The 16,352-nt window shown below is 47.8% G+C and overlaps 3 protein-coding genes across 3 annotated transcripts; 2 read left to right on the forward strand and 1 right to left on the reverse strand.

Moving 5' to 3' along the window:
- Positions 1-585: 585 nt before the first annotated feature.
- PG994_007488 (Conidiophore development regulator) lies at positions 586-3,992 on the forward strand (the record flags this gene model as incomplete). Its single annotated transcript, XM_066858897.1, has 3 exons — positions 586-1,124; positions 1,180-1,361; positions 1,591-3,992. The coding sequence occupies 3 exons, from the start codon at positions 586-588 to the stop codon at positions 3,990-3,992; spliced, it is 3,123 nt and encodes a 1,040-aa protein (XP_066715839.1).
- An 8,353-nt stretch (positions 3,993-12,345) lies between these two features.
- Positions 12,346-13,553, forward strand: PG994_007489 (uncharacterized protein; the record flags this gene model as incomplete). Its single annotated transcript, XM_066858898.1, has 2 exons — positions 12,346-13,192; positions 13,285-13,553. 2 exons carry the CDS (start codon positions 12,346-12,348, stop codon positions 13,551-13,553), a joined length of 1,116 nt encoding a protein of 371 aa, XP_066715840.1.
- Positions 13,554-15,018: 1,465 nt separating this feature from the next.
- Positions 15,019-15,911, reverse strand: PG994_007490 (uncharacterized protein; the record flags this gene model as incomplete). The annotated part of the gene is made up of 2 exons (XM_066858899.1): positions 15,019-15,755; positions 15,908-15,911. 2 exons carry the CDS (start codon positions 15,909-15,911, stop codon positions 15,019-15,021), a joined length of 741 nt encoding a protein of 246 aa, XP_066715841.1.
- Between the last annotated feature and the right edge of the window lie 441 nt (positions 15,912-16,352).

Genomic DNA, 16,352 nt, shown 5'->3' on the forward strand with positions numbered 1-16,352 from the left:
CATTCCGCTCCGCCGCCAGTATAGCGATTTGTCTCTTGCCGGCCCGAGTTCGCACTGGCTGGTCGGTATCGTCAAATTGAGCATTCTTGGGTAAGACTGTTGTTGTCTCTTCGATCTGATGATGTCCATCCTGGTCTTGTTACGTGCCAACCGGGACAGCTCCCCTCATACATAGTTACTTGGTCTTCATCATGGTGGCGTGTGTACTATTCGGAGCCTTCCTCGAGACTCCCTTGATAACTCCTATGTGGGGTCGCTAGGGTGCGTGTTTGTTAGCAGGCAATAATTGCTATTTTCCTCGATAGCTTGAGTACATAGGGAAGGCCGAGTTAAGTCGCCTATCTACTTTGCAGTTCATACCTCTTATAAGCCGTGTGGCCTTCTTCCTCCATGCCTCAGATATGCTCGGGAAAACGACCTGGATCATAGCAATTCGTGACATCTTTGCCACTGCCATTCCTTTCTACATATCTGGTCCTGTTTCCCAGCGTTCTTGACCTGTTTCGAGGCATTCATCTGGATTCTCAGTTCTTTCATGAAGCATTCTTCTTGTCTTCCGGTGCTTGACCTACAACAAAGCCCATAATGGAGCACCGAAGGCCTGCACTCCCCCTTCAAAGGTATTCGTCTACTAGTGACTACCCATTTGACAATCATCACGAAGTAATTCAGCCATCAAGGACCCCCCTGGGCGAATCCACGGGCAACGTTCAGCCGCAGAACATTGCTGCTTTGGCATTGTGCCATCAGGGACCACTGGCTCTCTCGCCTCCAGTCCAACACATCCCGACACCTCCTATTCTCCCAACACAGTCCGTCACTTCAGCATACAGGACTAGCCTGCGGGCTAGGCGGTCATTCCACCGAGATGTATCGCTGCGGGACTCTTCGATGGCTCACTCAAGAGGTGGCCGGAATCCCATCTATGCATGGAAGCACTTCCACGACTACCGTACCAAGGTGGCTCAGAAAGAAAGGGAAGGTGACGATCCAAAATGGCCTATGTATCTCGAAGATGCGTTTCTTGACGGTATGTCAACTGAAGAGCCGTGTTCAAGTAAGGGGTATGTGCATGGACAAGCGGCTAACTCAGGCACAAGCAATCCTTCTGGTACCAATAATGGGTAGGCAGAAGTACAGTTCAAAGGGCACCTTATATGGACGTAATATGTTAATCAGCGAATACTTGTGGATATGCCACTGGGTCCTCTTCCCACCAGGTCCCGGGGAGATCGTTCCCGTGGGCAAGTATCGTGAGAAGGCACCTAACCGCCCGAAAGCTCACCCGAAGTATCGAACAAGAAAGCAGGTTTCAAGTCATATCCAGGTATTGAAGGGGTTCTTCACGACACTTCCCGTCTGTGAGTAAACCAGACCACCAACTGCCCACTCCTGACTGACTGATCGTGTGCTGCGTTGCAGTCCATTTCTTCTTCCACGGAAGAACAACGAGAAAGACGAGGAAAGGAGGCCAGTGAAAGAAGAGGGCGAGACCAAGTCATTTAAACACAACCGCGTCCTTATTGCACTAGCGGAGGGGCGTTTACCAGAGGAGCGGCCAAATTCTCTCCTACTTTGCCCGCCTTCTAGCAGCCGACTCGGAAGTCTTTCTCCGGCCAAAAACCTGTCATATCTACACGTCCCACTCCGAACTCACGTTGAGCGAGGATTTCCGGAAAGCCTTTACTGCGGATGGCACGTGCCTGAGTGCCGATGCCTACGCCCCTGACGGCACCCGGCTCGAATCCCAAGGCGACTTCCCGCATCTGGAAAAGAACAGCAACAAGAACACCAAGCGTGATGTACACCGCGGTGGCCGGGACGAACCTCGCACCTACTTGCTCCATGAGTACACCGAGTCTCTCACACAGAACGAGTCCAGCTCCGTCCGGGATATCTCGTCCAAGTGGGACCATCGGTTCCCCGACCTGCGAGACAAGCTCATGGCGGCTCTGGACGACACGCATATCCTCGCACGAGCAGACGGCGCGCTGTGTCATGGGGCCCTGCGACATCATCCACATGGAGGTGGTTCTGGACCTGCACGGAACGAGCCAGTTCCTGTGGGCACCATCCTAGATGGGAGGGCCGAGTTCAACATCAGCCGTCCGGAGCTCGCCAACCACATGTGGCGTTCCTCGACTTGTGTCGTCAAGCCTCGGGAGTTGTACCTCGACGCATCAGAGCCTCCCTTCTGGGATCACACCGACACATGCCGCCCTTCGCGCCGTGGCAATGCTCGCGACACGATCGAGGTCGACTTCCCGGCTACGAGCTGGGCCAACACATTCTGTCGGCTAGCTAAGTATGTCACGGCAGAACGAGAGAGGAAACAGCGGGAAAAGTTGGAAAGGGGCAGCGAGTCGAAAGCCAAGAGGGAAGGTGGCAGCGGCAGCAAGGGGTCGAAACTTCCTACGCCCCTGGATATGCTAGAACAGATCGCCATGTACCAGGAGATTTGGTCGGCGCCCAACGACGGCTCAAGAGATCCTGTCTGGACCCGCCGCTCCGTGGTGCTCTGGACCTTTTCGAACGTCCGCGCCAAGGTCGAGGAGACCAAGGGCAAGCAGTCGAAGGAGCAGTCGAGGGTCAAGGCTGGCACGACTTGGCGGTTCCTGTCGAAGCTGGATCCCATGTCCCAGTACCACCAGCAGCGAGCTTACTTGCCCGGCACTCCCAACGTCTCCCGGGACAGCATCATGTCGCCGGACCCGGGCTATCAGCACCACCTAGGGGCTGTGATGCATGAGCACTTCGGGTCTGCCTACGACGTGTCGGGCCTCGCTCTCCCAAGTCACCAGCATCAGCAGAAACAACAACACGCACAGCTGACCAATCTTAACATGTTCGATGGCTTCTCCAACGGCCTGGCCACACCGCCCCCTACCGCCTGCCTCCCTCCCAACAGCTACGCCACCCAGAGCGGCTGCTTCGACACCGCCACCATTGCGAGCACGGATAGTCTGCAGCTGCACCTGAGCTTCGCGTCGGACGGCTCCACGGTGGCCGGGGCAGCAGCAGATCCGACGACGGATCCGTTCCTGTCGGGTCTTGGTGTGCCGGTGAGCGCTCCATTTGACGACTCCTGGCCCGCAACGGCGAGCGCGTCTGCGGCAGACTCCCTACAGGGTCTCGATACACCGCACTGGGCCACGACATCGTTCGATGGCAGCCAGCACCATACTAGCCTGGGCGGCTGGTCGATGAGTGCTGACGAGATGGCGTCCATGGACAGTCACGCGTGGACCGCTGCTATAAGCCACCAGCCACAACATCACGATGGGTCTCGCGACGGTACGCCCTGGCATGAAGGGAACGACACTTTGTGGGCTACGCAGCGCTCGGCAAATCAGCAGGGGGGCTTGGCTGTGCCGAGTGCAAATACTTTGCACGCAGATGCCTGGGCTACAGCATCCGGATCTACTAACCACGACCAACAACGGCCGTGGGCAATTACTCAACAACAACCAGCTCTCTTGGGCGAGATAGGGAGGTCCATGTCAATAGGCAGTGTGAGCAGCAATGGCACCATCCCATGCAGCTTGTGGGACGAAGAGCATCTTGGGCAACAGCTAGAGATACAGCAGGGCGAGCAGCAGCAATATCACCACTCGTTCTCTTCATCGGGCACGCCAACAGTCACGATCAAGGATGAAGAGCAGCAGCAGAGTCAACAACGGCACGATCTCTACACCTCCTTAGACCCACAGCAACAAGATATCCTCACTGCTACTAGAGGCCGCAAACGCACGCGTGAACCAGAGGACGATGGCAGCAGCACCTGCAGCGGCAGCGGCCGTAGCAGCCACAGTGTCGGCTACGGTGGCAACAACAACAACGAGTACGACGAGGACAGCAGCAATGGCTATGCCATGCACGCGTCGATGCGCAGGAAGCCAGTGCACCGACCAGCAGGCGCAACAGGCATGATCGAGGACGTGGATCACCATCACCACCATCAAAACGCACCACTGCCCCCCTTCATGTCCTAGATGCATGGATGGTGCTTTCACTCAAGCCAGATAGTGTCTTCGGAAGCACTTCTTTCTCTTTCCACCCCGGCATTCGTGCAAGGGTCATACTCACCATAGCCACACGATGGCATACTATGGCTTCTATCATTACCCAATGACGTTCACGCTCGCCTAGCAGCTACGTGCTTCTATCCATGTCTCTATACACTCCATACGAAGCAGGGTGGCAGGCGTGCAAGCAAGCAAACAGGACGCGAGGGGAGTCGAAGAGAGAACCCTTGGCGTACTGCATAAGCGAGCAGCTGTGGAAGGTGTATGGATGTGGTCCCTAGGTGTACGGAGACTTTCTACTTTGGCGTTCGAAGGGATTAGCGGGATGGCACGCTCATTCATTGCCGGGTTTAGGGGCTTACGGTTCATGATGTGATACTACTACTCGGCATCAACATGCATATATGGAAAAGAAGGGGCGGAGCAACAACTGGGTGGGGGTTTATCGAGAGGTGTATCGTCCTTTTTTGTCTTCTTGGCGAGTTCTCCGGCGAATGGATGGCGTCAATTGGAATGGGAAATGCGTGGAGGGTGTTTGGTCTGCGCCGCACTTCCCCTGAAGGAGCTCAACGATATCGGATCATGATGCTGCATAGGATCTATTTTGGAATTCTCTTCTTCCTCTCGTTCATCCACTTGCTTACAACTTACTTGGGCCGGGGTGCTGTTCGGTTGTTTTTCTTACTTCCACTTACTAGTGTACGTATACATGGACTGGTGTATGTGGTTAATCCCGGGGATGTTTGTTTGCTATCCAGACCTAGGTGAAGGCGATGACGGAGTTGGGGTCGGAAACTATACGGGCGGAATGGGTGGGGGGCGTTTGTGTATGTTGGTTGCTTCTTGCTTCCGTCCATCCCGAGTAGAAAGCTGTTTTCTTTCTCGAAGTGGTGGTCTGGTCATCGAAAACAAAAGAATGTACGGGTTTATTATTATCATCATCGCTAAGGGGGGCTTCAGGGGGGACGCAGGCATTTGGCTCGCATGCAAAATCTCTCTCTTTCTCTCATCTCTCATACACGTTCTCTGTCTCTTCCGGTCACTAGAACGAAAAAAGGAGCAAGGAACTTATCAAGCATGTTCGCTTGCAAATAATCAACCAAGTTTGAACAGCATAGTGGATTTCGCCATACATTCCCGAGTTACTGAGAGCCATATCATCATTTTGACCTAAGCGCCGACCAACACCACCATGAACATGAACCCCTCTTTGCTCGTCTATTTCCTGCCCAGGGTGTTCTTGAGATAGATTAGATATCTCACATCTACCTAGCAAGCAAGGTGGGATGTAACACCCGCTTAGTTAAGAAGCTGACTGCAGGCTCGGATGCCATGCAAGATGCAACTCGCATGCAGCAACAGCAGCTTAGATCGTTCAGCATGACCATTTGTTTGTTCGAAAAATCGGCATCATCCCCTCCGTGCGTCTCGTTACCCAAGCTTCATTTAATATGCAGGTGGGTGTTTGCGCCATGACACAGATCAACTTGCAGTGCGACTTCGCAACTGAGTATCTGAACATTGTCCTCGTGATGGATGCGTTTGCGACTTTTCGGGCCGTCGACCCGGCCTTTCCCGGTGTCCAACCTCCTCCTCCTTCTCCTCCTCTGGCAAGACTGGAGGATAGCTCCGGTTCTTTCACGGCGATAGTCCTGGATTCGCTAGAATATTCCCAGTCGAGTCGGTGTTGCTCGCTTGTGCCAATTAAGGAGGACTCTGTGTGGGTTGTCTCGCCACGAGTGAACGAACTTGGACGGGGCAAATCTGCGTGCGGGAGAAAGACGAGACAAGCAGATTTGCGGCCCTTGTCCGTCAGATTTGACGCCCAGACACCCGCTGCCTGCACGGTACTGCTAACCTAGGAAAAAGTCTCTAGAAGAAGTTTGCTACGTTTTGTATGTAAGTACATGTCGACTTTGTGGAAAGGGGCCGAGAAGTGGATGGCTATCGGCGGTAGTTGGGGGAAGGGATCACTGATGATTCGCTACTATGGCAGCGCTCCTATGTTGCCATCGCTAGGAAATCTTCCGATGATTCCGTATGTACTCCGTATGCAGAGGAGGATCCACGGATGGCATCATTTCCATCCCTTGCGCGGTCGATACCAGCAATAAGAGACACAATGACCATTGTACCACTTTGGGTGTTACCCATTCTGGAGGATCTACGAAACAACTTGGCGCCAGGTGGGAATCCCTTGTGCAAATCACACTCTACTCTTCGCTCTCTTTTTCTCCTCCTTTTTGGTGCTCATGTGGACGGTATTCGTATGTATCAGTCCCAGCGCCCCACGTAAATCGTCTCAAGTTTTTCGTTTCTGGTTTCACGCCGGATAAGGTTACGTTGAACAAGGGTGGCAGCACATGACAAATGATGGATGCTACCGCTACTTATTTGACATGTCGTATCGCGTCTTTCGGACCGTCATTCGCTGCTACACCTTGGTAGGCGCCGACCGAGAGCCGCGCGCCGAGAAGGCATCGATCGTCCAGGTGGTAGTGTCAGATTGTTTACTTCAGGTATCCAACTCACTCCCCTCTTCTGTCTGGTCAAAGCCGTTGCTCACCCAAGAATCGATACCAACCGGTTCAGTTAAATATTGACGTGCTTCCATGAGGATCGGACATTTGTCATTTGTCCGCAGGGATCCACAGAGATCAGCAATCTGTAATGGAGACACCGGACGATTTTTTATTTCAATTTTTCCTGTTGCGGTCTGGGGAAAAGCTTCCAGAGTGCTACAGTAAGCATGGGTGAAACAAAAAGTGCAGCAGCCAACATCAGACGAAGAATCCACGGCCACTCAAGCCGGGAACTCCACTTCGTGATAGAGTGAGCAACAGTAGATGCAACACCGATAAGTGGAATCCGGCTTTCCCAATCTGGCAATACTATCGCAACAGCCAAGACGAAGAACACCAAGTATGTACATACATACGAGGTTCGTGTTGGTTGCCGCTCCGGCAATTTACTGCTCTTAGCATGTCGTTGATCCCAGGTAGGTCTGGCGAGTCGGTTGCTAGTAGATGAACGAACTATTTTAGTCACTCTAGTGCTACCGATACGCTGGGTCAATGGAAGCTATCGCATCAAGAAGAACTCATGTACGGAGTAAATCGATCTTTTCCTTTGTTAATCCATTATGCATAAAATGTAAAATGCCATTTGTCATCCGTCTGTTTGCCCCAGCGATTAGAGGGAACATTTGTTTCTGTGGCACTGCAAAAAGCCAAGACAACAGCTAAGGGGGAATCATGGACCTCAAGGGTCACCCATGGGATGAACCCAACATAAGGAAATATGCAAGAAGTAAAAACTGCATAAAAAGCCGCAGGCCAGAAGATGGATCTATCGTAGAAACCATGATCAAAGTCCCCTGTGCAGAGCAGAGCAGAGTCTGGCCTGGGCTGACCGCGGCAGACCGGCTGCCGCTGCTGCTTCAGTAAGTTCAGTCTCTTCGCGGTATGACAGCCAACAGGCTTGCTGCTTGCCCTTACCGGGTAATGCAGGTACAGGCAAGCAGATCGTAGGATGGTCTGCGCTTTATCCCATTTCCAGGGAACGGCTCCACAGACGCGGCCGCTAGAGCAGACGTGCGGCGTGGGGAAAACAGTACCCACCACCTTTAAAATCGCGCTATTTATATTAAAGACTAGTTTTTATTATTTTTAAATTATATAATTATAACGTGGTTTATTATTAAGTCGATTATATTATTAAATTAATTAAATTTTTTTTAAATAATTAAATTTTAATATATATTATTTTTATGATTATAATATTAATTTAATTAAAAAAAGATCGTATCGCTTTAATAATTTAAGCGATGCGAGCAGGTTCGAATTAAATTAGCTAAAGAGCTGCTATGAAAGTGTACGACGTCCCTTAAGCTACTCTAGGCGACCAACTTTATAATATTAAACCTCGCCGCGGAATTCGATATTTATAATATAAATTAAATTTAATTAAAAAAGAGGTGCTTCGTAATTATATAATTAATTTAAATACTCGAGGAATAATTTTTAATATTAATATTATAAGAAATATATTCTTTTAAGTTATATAGCGGCGACCGCGTTAATAAGTATTAATTTAAACGCTTTATTAATTATAACTTAAACTTTAAAATTTTAATAAACCGTTAATATAACTATTAAAGGGCTTTTTATAAAAATGTAGGTATTATTTCTAGCTAGTTTACGTTAATCGCGAATATTAAAACTAAATATAATATTTTAAATAAAAATATATAAAATTTTAATAAAACTAGCTTTATAATAAGTATAATCGAGTTAATACTCGTTATAATATACGTCGATTATTATAAAAAAACGAAGTTAATTTAATTTAATAATTAAAAATAATTAATTATTATTATATATATTAATTTATAAAGTTAGTATATTTCGTCGTTTTTAATTATTTAAAGTTAATATTACCTCGTAAACTAGTCTCGCGAATACGATTTATTAAGCGATTAAGTGATTAAGCTAACTTTTAATAATTAAACTAATAATAAAACGAGCTTAATATTATGATCGGCGGGTTAGTCCCCCGCGGGGTAGCACTTAAGGCGTAGAATTAGACAGAAATGACCTAAAGAGTCATTTCTAAAGCTTTTACTTTGTGGCGCAGTGGTTAGTCCACACACACTGTAACACTTAAACTAAATTTAACATTTCGATAAATATATTAAAGCGCGGACGAAAGGCCTTTATCGCCTCTTAATTTTAAATAGTTACGAAAGTTATATTTCGGTCGAATTTAAAGAATATTATAAGAATAACGGCATTATTACGCTTAGTATACCTCTTTATTTTTTTTACTTATTTTAACCTTTAAATATAGTATTTTATTCGTTATTAAAGCGTGTTTATTAAAAAAAAAAATTAAACTACATATTAAAGCGTTTATAAATTATATTATAAAGCTAGAGTTTTTTATCGCTTTTAAGGCCGTATATTTTATTGTTTTTATAAAAAATAATATTAAGTTTAAATTTAACGCATTTAGTTTAATACTTTACTATTTAAACGAAATAATTAATAAATTAAATATACGTTTTTAAACGTTTACACTTAATTTATCGCGTTTAAAGACGACTAGTATTTTTAACCCTTAAATATCGTTTAACTTTTAATAAACGATTACATACTTTATTTATTAAAAAAGCTTTTCGATATTAATTTTAAATATTATAAACTAAATAATAAAAGGTATATATATAAAATTATATAAATTAACTTTTATAAAAGATTAAATATATACTTTATAAAAGATTAATTTAATATTTTCTAAGCATTAAAGAGTTAAAAAATCGCGCGTTTAATTTAGAGGAGCCTTTATTATATAAGAATCTTAAGAGCTATAAAATAAGAAGGTAAAAAAGAAGCGTCTAGTAATTAATAAATACGAAACAAGGGGTTTATTAAAGCGGAGGGCGACTAGTAAAAGGCGCTATAATATCTGCGGCGAGATAGGTTATAATACGCGAATATATAAAAAGGATATAAAGTTAAATAGTAAATTAAATAAAGAATAATTTTAATTAATTTAAAGCGTTAAAGTTAAATTAATTTATATAAAAGTAATAAAATATAAAAAAGTGGCCGACTTAATAATATAACTCACTTAATAATAAACTACGTTATATTAACTTTATATTAAATATATATATTAAATTTATATTATTTTAATATAAAGTATATATATAAATTAATATTAAATTTATTTATTATTTTAAAAATATTATTATAAATTAATTTAAAATAAATTATATTTTACTATATATTTATTTTTATTAATAAATAAATTTATATTATATATAAATATAATTTAAAGGTTTTAATATTTTAAAAAAACTATTTCTTATAAAGAATTAATAAAAACTTTACTTAAATTAAATATAATCTTTATATATAATAATATAAATATAATAGTAATTTTTTTTAAAAATAATAAAATATTTTTTTAAAAGTAATAAATACTATAAGCTTTTAATATATTTTATATAAATTTTATATATATATATAATTAAACTTAACGGTGAAGATATAATTTAATATAAAGCTCTAGAAATCTAACCGAGATAAAAATAATAATAGCAGCAAGACTAGAAGAGAAAGAGGCAGAATAATGAGAATGCCGGGGAGTTTACATACTCCGCCAAGACGGCGCCAACAGAGCCAACCAGAGAAGAGCAACCGTCTACGGGAAGCCAGAGCTGCTGCACTGCGGCTAAGTGCTTTTATCCATGTGCCGAGGTAAAGTCGGGCGGTCGTCAGCGCGAAAAACAAGTCGAGTGTCGATGGATTTTATGAAGCAATCAACATACGGTTTAATCAGGTATCGTCGGTCTATCATCTACCTACAGTAGCATCACGGTCAAACGACAGCTCTGGCAATTGGGACTGGAAGTAAATTAAATGGTCTCAAGAACTGGCTAGCTGTCGCAGAGTCGCTGATGCTGCAGCCATTCAATCCCACTTGGCCAGTAGCAAGTCCTTTCGGGGGGCGTTACGGCGAATAAATACAAACCCGCATTGACTGGATGGCAGGCTCCAGAAAAGGAAAAGGTGGGGGCAGTGGGCGGGATGAAAAGAGCCTCCTTCCAATTCAAGTGCGTGTGTGTGGCGGTTAAGCGAACCTTAGAAATGGATTCGTAGTACCACACCCTATCAATTCAGCCAAAATGGTACCTCCCAGTTTGAAAGAGGAAGGTCTGCCAGCCTGCCCAAGCCAGTGCCCATGTGGCTACCTGCATATTCTCGAACACCGCCAGCTGCCCCGTGCTTCAAGGGCTTGTTTAGATCGCATTATGCCCTTGCAGATTATACGCTCTAGCCTAATTAAGCCTTTGGAGCCGCCCGTAGTCGGTTTTGATGGGATGAAGAACGGGATCGACCTTTGGTCCCTGTTCGTCCTCCCCCGTCTCGCGTTGCCGCCGCCCACAAGTCCCAACTCCACCAAGCGGAGCCTGAGCAACGACCGCCGACCTCGAAAAAGCTCGAGGCACTCCAATCATTGTAAGTGCTGTACAGTAGCAAAGAACCGGAAGCTGGAGGCGACTGGCCCTTTGCAGCCGCATGAATCTCTATCAACCCTGGAAAAGGCCCGTTCCTCGGCTTCCCAGCACCAAGAGGCTAAACAAACGATCTCGTCCAGTCGCCTCCATCGTCGTCCGATATCCTATTGCAATCTTAGCAGGGTTGTTCCACACCATCACTTCTCTGACAGTTCTTCTCACTCTGCCAATGTTATTTCTTCTTCCCGCAGGCGGGCGGGTGCTGCTTGACACCGTGACCTAAAATATGTGGCTAAATAGGGCCCGTAGCTCCATAACCTAATGTACACCCTTCTTCATCTTGGGCGTTTGACCTGGGACTTGGACTTGAGTCCCCACCAGGAGATTATTGGGTAGGAATCGAGAAGTCTGCGCGTGTAAATCATAAAGAGGGGCCACAAACAGAGTCATCTCCGCCTACGTTTGGTAGGGCTCCTCACGTACAAAAATACAACACTGTAATACCGAACGTTCATTCATCATATTGGCAGGGCCAGATTCATATCGACTGGGCATATGAGTAAAAAAGATTTCACAAGGTGTCAAAACAAAGAAACATATCCCTCACCTTTTTCCTCGTCGGTCACAGCTTCCCAGGCATCAAACCATCCTCCCGTCTTTGTGTGCAACGGTCACCTGCCTACCATATAGACCTCGCCCGCTCACGGCCTCCTCACCCGGCCATCATCTCATCACCTTGTTCACCCGGCCAGATCACCCACCCGCCTTGTTCGCCAATACGGCCTTTATCCCGCCACTTCCCACAAAGATGCTGTAGTCGAACAAAGCATCTCATCAACTATTTCTCTTCGTGACTCAGCTTGGCCTGACACTGAACGCTGTGCGTGTTATTCCGCTGGGCGTCATTTTTTATTTAATTCTGGTTTGCACACAACAAGCTGTTGCATGCCCTCGATTGTTCGATTCCCTCTCTTTCCGTTTCAAAGAAAGACAATACCATCAACACAAGGGCCAGGAAAACTATCCTTGGAAGGATAAACAAAGCATTCTCTACGGAAAAGTGGTCAACACAAACACATCTGCACCTCGACGCCCAGCATTTATTAGTTTCTGGGCGCGGCTTCCACCTTTGGCAGAATCGTCGAGGCTACGCTATTTCTTCGATTCTACTTTTTGATACTTCGATCATTCTACAACTCTTCTCGCCGGCGAGATTTTAACTTCCACTTGGAACAAAACTTCGATACAAATTCCCATTCAACAAGACAAGACCTGGTCTCAACCGACATTGTCAATATGTCTGTCTTAAACTTCACTCAAGTCCTGGTGCTGCTCACCTTGGTTCAAGCAGCCATCAGCCACTCTTGGATCGAGCGAGTCTTCCGAATGAACTCGGATGGCTCGTTTGCCGATAACACTGGTTACGCCCTTGGCTTCATGCCTCGTGATGCATTTGGCTACTCCGATGAAAATGTGCAGAACAAGATTCTCGACCCTTCATCGAACCCTCTTGTCTGCCGCCAGTTCCCTCAGGGTGACTACCTCAACTCCAGCTACGGTCCTCTTCAGGCTGCAGCTGGAGATTATGTTGCTCTGACTTATGAGGAGAACGGACACGTGACTGATCCTGGACTCACCTCGCGTCCCTACCGAGGCGGTCTTACTTACGTCTATGGTACCCTGCAACAGAAGGCTGGCGACAAGCTGAATGATGTTCAGAAGTGGAACGCCGACCAGACTGGAGGTAACAAGAAGGGCAAGCTTCTGGCAACTCACTACTACGATGATCTCCAATGCTATCAGAAGAAGGGTCTGCTTGATGGTCCCACGTTCCCTATTTATATGGAGCGCCATGGCAAGTACAATGTCGACGAACTCGACTGCCAGACAGATGTGCAACTGCCCAAAGACTTGCCAGAGTCTGGCACATACACCTTGTACTGGGTGTGGGACTGGCCCCAGAAACCAAACGAGGTCGGCACCGTCCCCGAGATGTACACCAGCTGCATCGAAATCAAGCTTGGACCCGCCTCTGCTAAGGCCAGTGCCATGAAGCAAGGTATCAAGTTCGCCAAGCAAGGCAAGGTCGACAACATGGGCATCGCATCTCAAGTCAACCACATGATCGAGGCTGCTACGCTTGGTACCGGCACAGCTTCTCCCCTCCTTATACTGGTCCTACCGGCGGTAGCGGCAATGATGCCGCTGCTCCTGCCCCAACCCCCACCGGCAAAGAGTCTTATCTTCCTTCCCCCACTGGCGCCAATGGCATCAAGACCGTTACTGTCACAGCCGCTCCTACTACGGTTACCCAGTACCGGACGGTCATGGCTGGTAACGGTGCCCAACAGACAGGTCCAGCCACAGCTTCGACACTTCAGACTTCTGTTAGATCCGGAAGCTCTGCTGCTGCCCCGACAAACAATGTGCCTGTCTCCTCCGTCACACCCTTCTTGAAGGTCCGAGCCACTGGCAAGGCCCGAAGAGATGCTGGGGCCCAGTAGAGGCACCTCGCACCTACATTTCACCTACACTGTACTATTTCTTAGCAGTACATCTTCTTCACTTTCTATGTTCATTTTTTCTATGTTCATTTTTTCAAGAAGGGGCCTTTGCAAAATGGGGTGCAAGATACGCACTGCACGAATAAGAGTTAGGCGACGAATTGGTCACCAGAGAAGGCCTAGGGTTTTCTTTTACCACTTAGTCAGCCCGATGGCATTACGACAATGATTTGGCATGACAAGGAAACAGGACAAGGGCCCAAGGGGTGGCATATCGGAAGGCGTTTCATTTCAGGGGAGGGGAAAAGAGATACCCATTTTTGCTTTCCAGGACGGTTCATTGCATTGGCATTGGTTTTTGTCTTGCACAAAGAGGATTGGTGTTCAGGTACAGAGAAATCGGACAGTAGATACTTCGTCGTTGCACCTTTTGTGCACGCGTACACACACAGTCGGCCGAGCTAGTCTCGGCGATTCATTCAATGGAAATATAGGGAATATTCTGCACCTTCTTACTTTTTTTTCCTTCCGTGAATATGGTGTATTCATACTTGCGCGTGATTGTATATTGGTGTTGTGCGTAAGCAGCAACGTCCCATAACACATAAGTTGTTGTAGAGTAGAGCAGTGCTGCCCTTGTCCCCTTGTGGCGTATTATGATACACACTTACTCACGCACACAAACGCCGTGTAAGAGCAATGCAATATTTCAGATGCGTCACCATAACCTTATGTCACTTCAGTGACTCACTTAATGCCGGTTTTCTTGGCACCTTCCTTTACACATCATCGCTGGCAAGGGACAGACAGTACTGTGAAATGTGCAAGTATTTCTTTTGTTTCTCTTTTTTGAGATTGCCTTCACTGAATAATCTTTATAATAATATCTTATACGCTGACACCCATCACTAGATATCCCTCCCATCGCTAATACCCCTTATCCCTTCCCTCCGGTGCCAGCTGCCCCTTCCCCTCCGTCAGCAGCTCCCTCTTTATCGACGCTAGCCCCTTTCCCTCATCGACGCCACATTATACCACCTCCTTCCGTCCGCTACTAACTGCCCCTCCGTTACTAGCTACCCCTTTCCCCTCCCTGGCAACTGCCCTTAATCGACGCCGGCGCCCTTTTTTCTTCGATGATTGCGTACGGGCACAGCCGGGAGCAGTAGTACTGGCTGCTAGTCACTCAAGTAGACTTGCCAAGGGAGCGTCGACACTCGCTATCTAGACGCTCCCTAGGTACTAAGAAATGTCTGCCACTATGCCCTCTTCCGGTCACGATATCGTGGAACTGGTATGCTACTGTATGTGCGCTTAAATCCACAAGTAGTCCCTCCTTTTTTTCGTATCCAAACTCCAGCTCCGGAGACCCTCCGACTGTCGGCCTTCATATCATGTCATCATTCCCTTCTAACAGCTCTCCGAGCAGGGCCATCGCATCCACCTCCTTGCCGAATCTCCGTCTTCAGCCTCCGCCACGCACCCTCACCGCCCCAAACGTCTCCCGCCTCCGCCGACACATATCGCGGATCTCCTCTTCGCCCCCAAACAGCACACTAACAAAGACGCGGCCCTTGCCGCCAAAGTCCGGCTCCGAGTGCACGGGCGCGTCGTCCTGCCCCCACGAGAACCGGATCACCTGGCCGCGCTCCCAACTCATCACACTCCTCGCACCCCTTGAGGGTTTCGGCGAGCTCGGCCCGCACCCGTGGCTCATCGAGCCTCCCCATGCGGTTCTCCACATCCGTGAGGGCGTCTTCCACCGCTTGGTTGGGGACGAGCACACGCGTCGCGGGGCCCAGCAGCGTGACGGCGTACTTGGAATGCGGCGTTGTCGTGCTGTTTCCTGAAGGCGTCGACGACGGCAACGACAACGGTTCTGCCTCTTTCCCTTCCTCGGCTGACGAGCAAGAGCAGGTGAACATACGCCCGTCGCGGTGCAGCGCGGTACCTCGTACTCCTTCGAGGGCTTGAACACGCGCACGGCGAGCCAGCAGGCCTGTGTTACCTGGGGCTTGTCCAGCGGAGCGGCCTCGGCAATGCAGTCTCCTCGGGCGTGGTCAAGAAAGCGGCCGAGGACAGCGGTCAGGCGGTCCGCATCGCCGGCCGAGTTGGAAGCTATGCATGCTGCTGCGGATGCCGAGAGGGTGGCGGCGTCGAAGGGGCCGTAGAAGCTGTGGACTTTCTCTTGGTGGATGCGGGCTAAGAGCTGTGTCTCTGTTGTTGGCTGGGTGATGGCGGTAGTGGCAGTGGGAAGTGACAGCAGAAACTCCGAGGGGAAGATAACGAGGGGGGCCGGTCTGATCGTTGTGGTCACGGTGGATGGGAGTTGCGATGGCAATGGTCATTCGTACTCATGTTGATTCTTCAGGAGTCCATTTTCTTTAACCGCTTAAATGCTTTTTGGTCTCTTGGAGCATGGCCGACGGAGCAACAGAGCCTGGATTCTGGCGAGGATACTGAGATTGAGTCCAGGCAGTAGCTTGGTTGGATCCGTTCTGATACGTGAGTCCAACCAGCCGGGTTGTTGCTGCATGGCGGGAGTGAGCATCATCATGATGGCCAATCATTTTCCACGAACCAATTGAACATGAATCACTCCACCTCATGCATATGTTACGTCTGACGACTGTAGGGAAATGACAACCACCAATTTTATCTGGTCGTCTGCCTGTCCCACCCACTGAAATAGACTTCAGACGATAGATAGGGCTGGTTCAATCTGTTCGTGCTTCTAAGGGCGTGTAGTGCCAGAACTCATGCTTGCTTGCGTTGTAGGCAATTGGAATTATTAATGGG

The sequence above is a fragment of the Apiospora phragmitis genome (genome assembly GCF_038363925.1).
Source record: "Apiospora phragmitis strain CBS 135458 chromosome Unknown utg000007l:1.0-2108841.0:1.0-2111359.0, whole genome shotgun sequence".
In the NCBI taxonomy this organism is placed as follows: domain Eukaryota; kingdom Fungi; phylum Ascomycota; class Sordariomycetes; order Amphisphaeriales; family Apiosporaceae; genus Apiospora; species Apiospora phragmitis.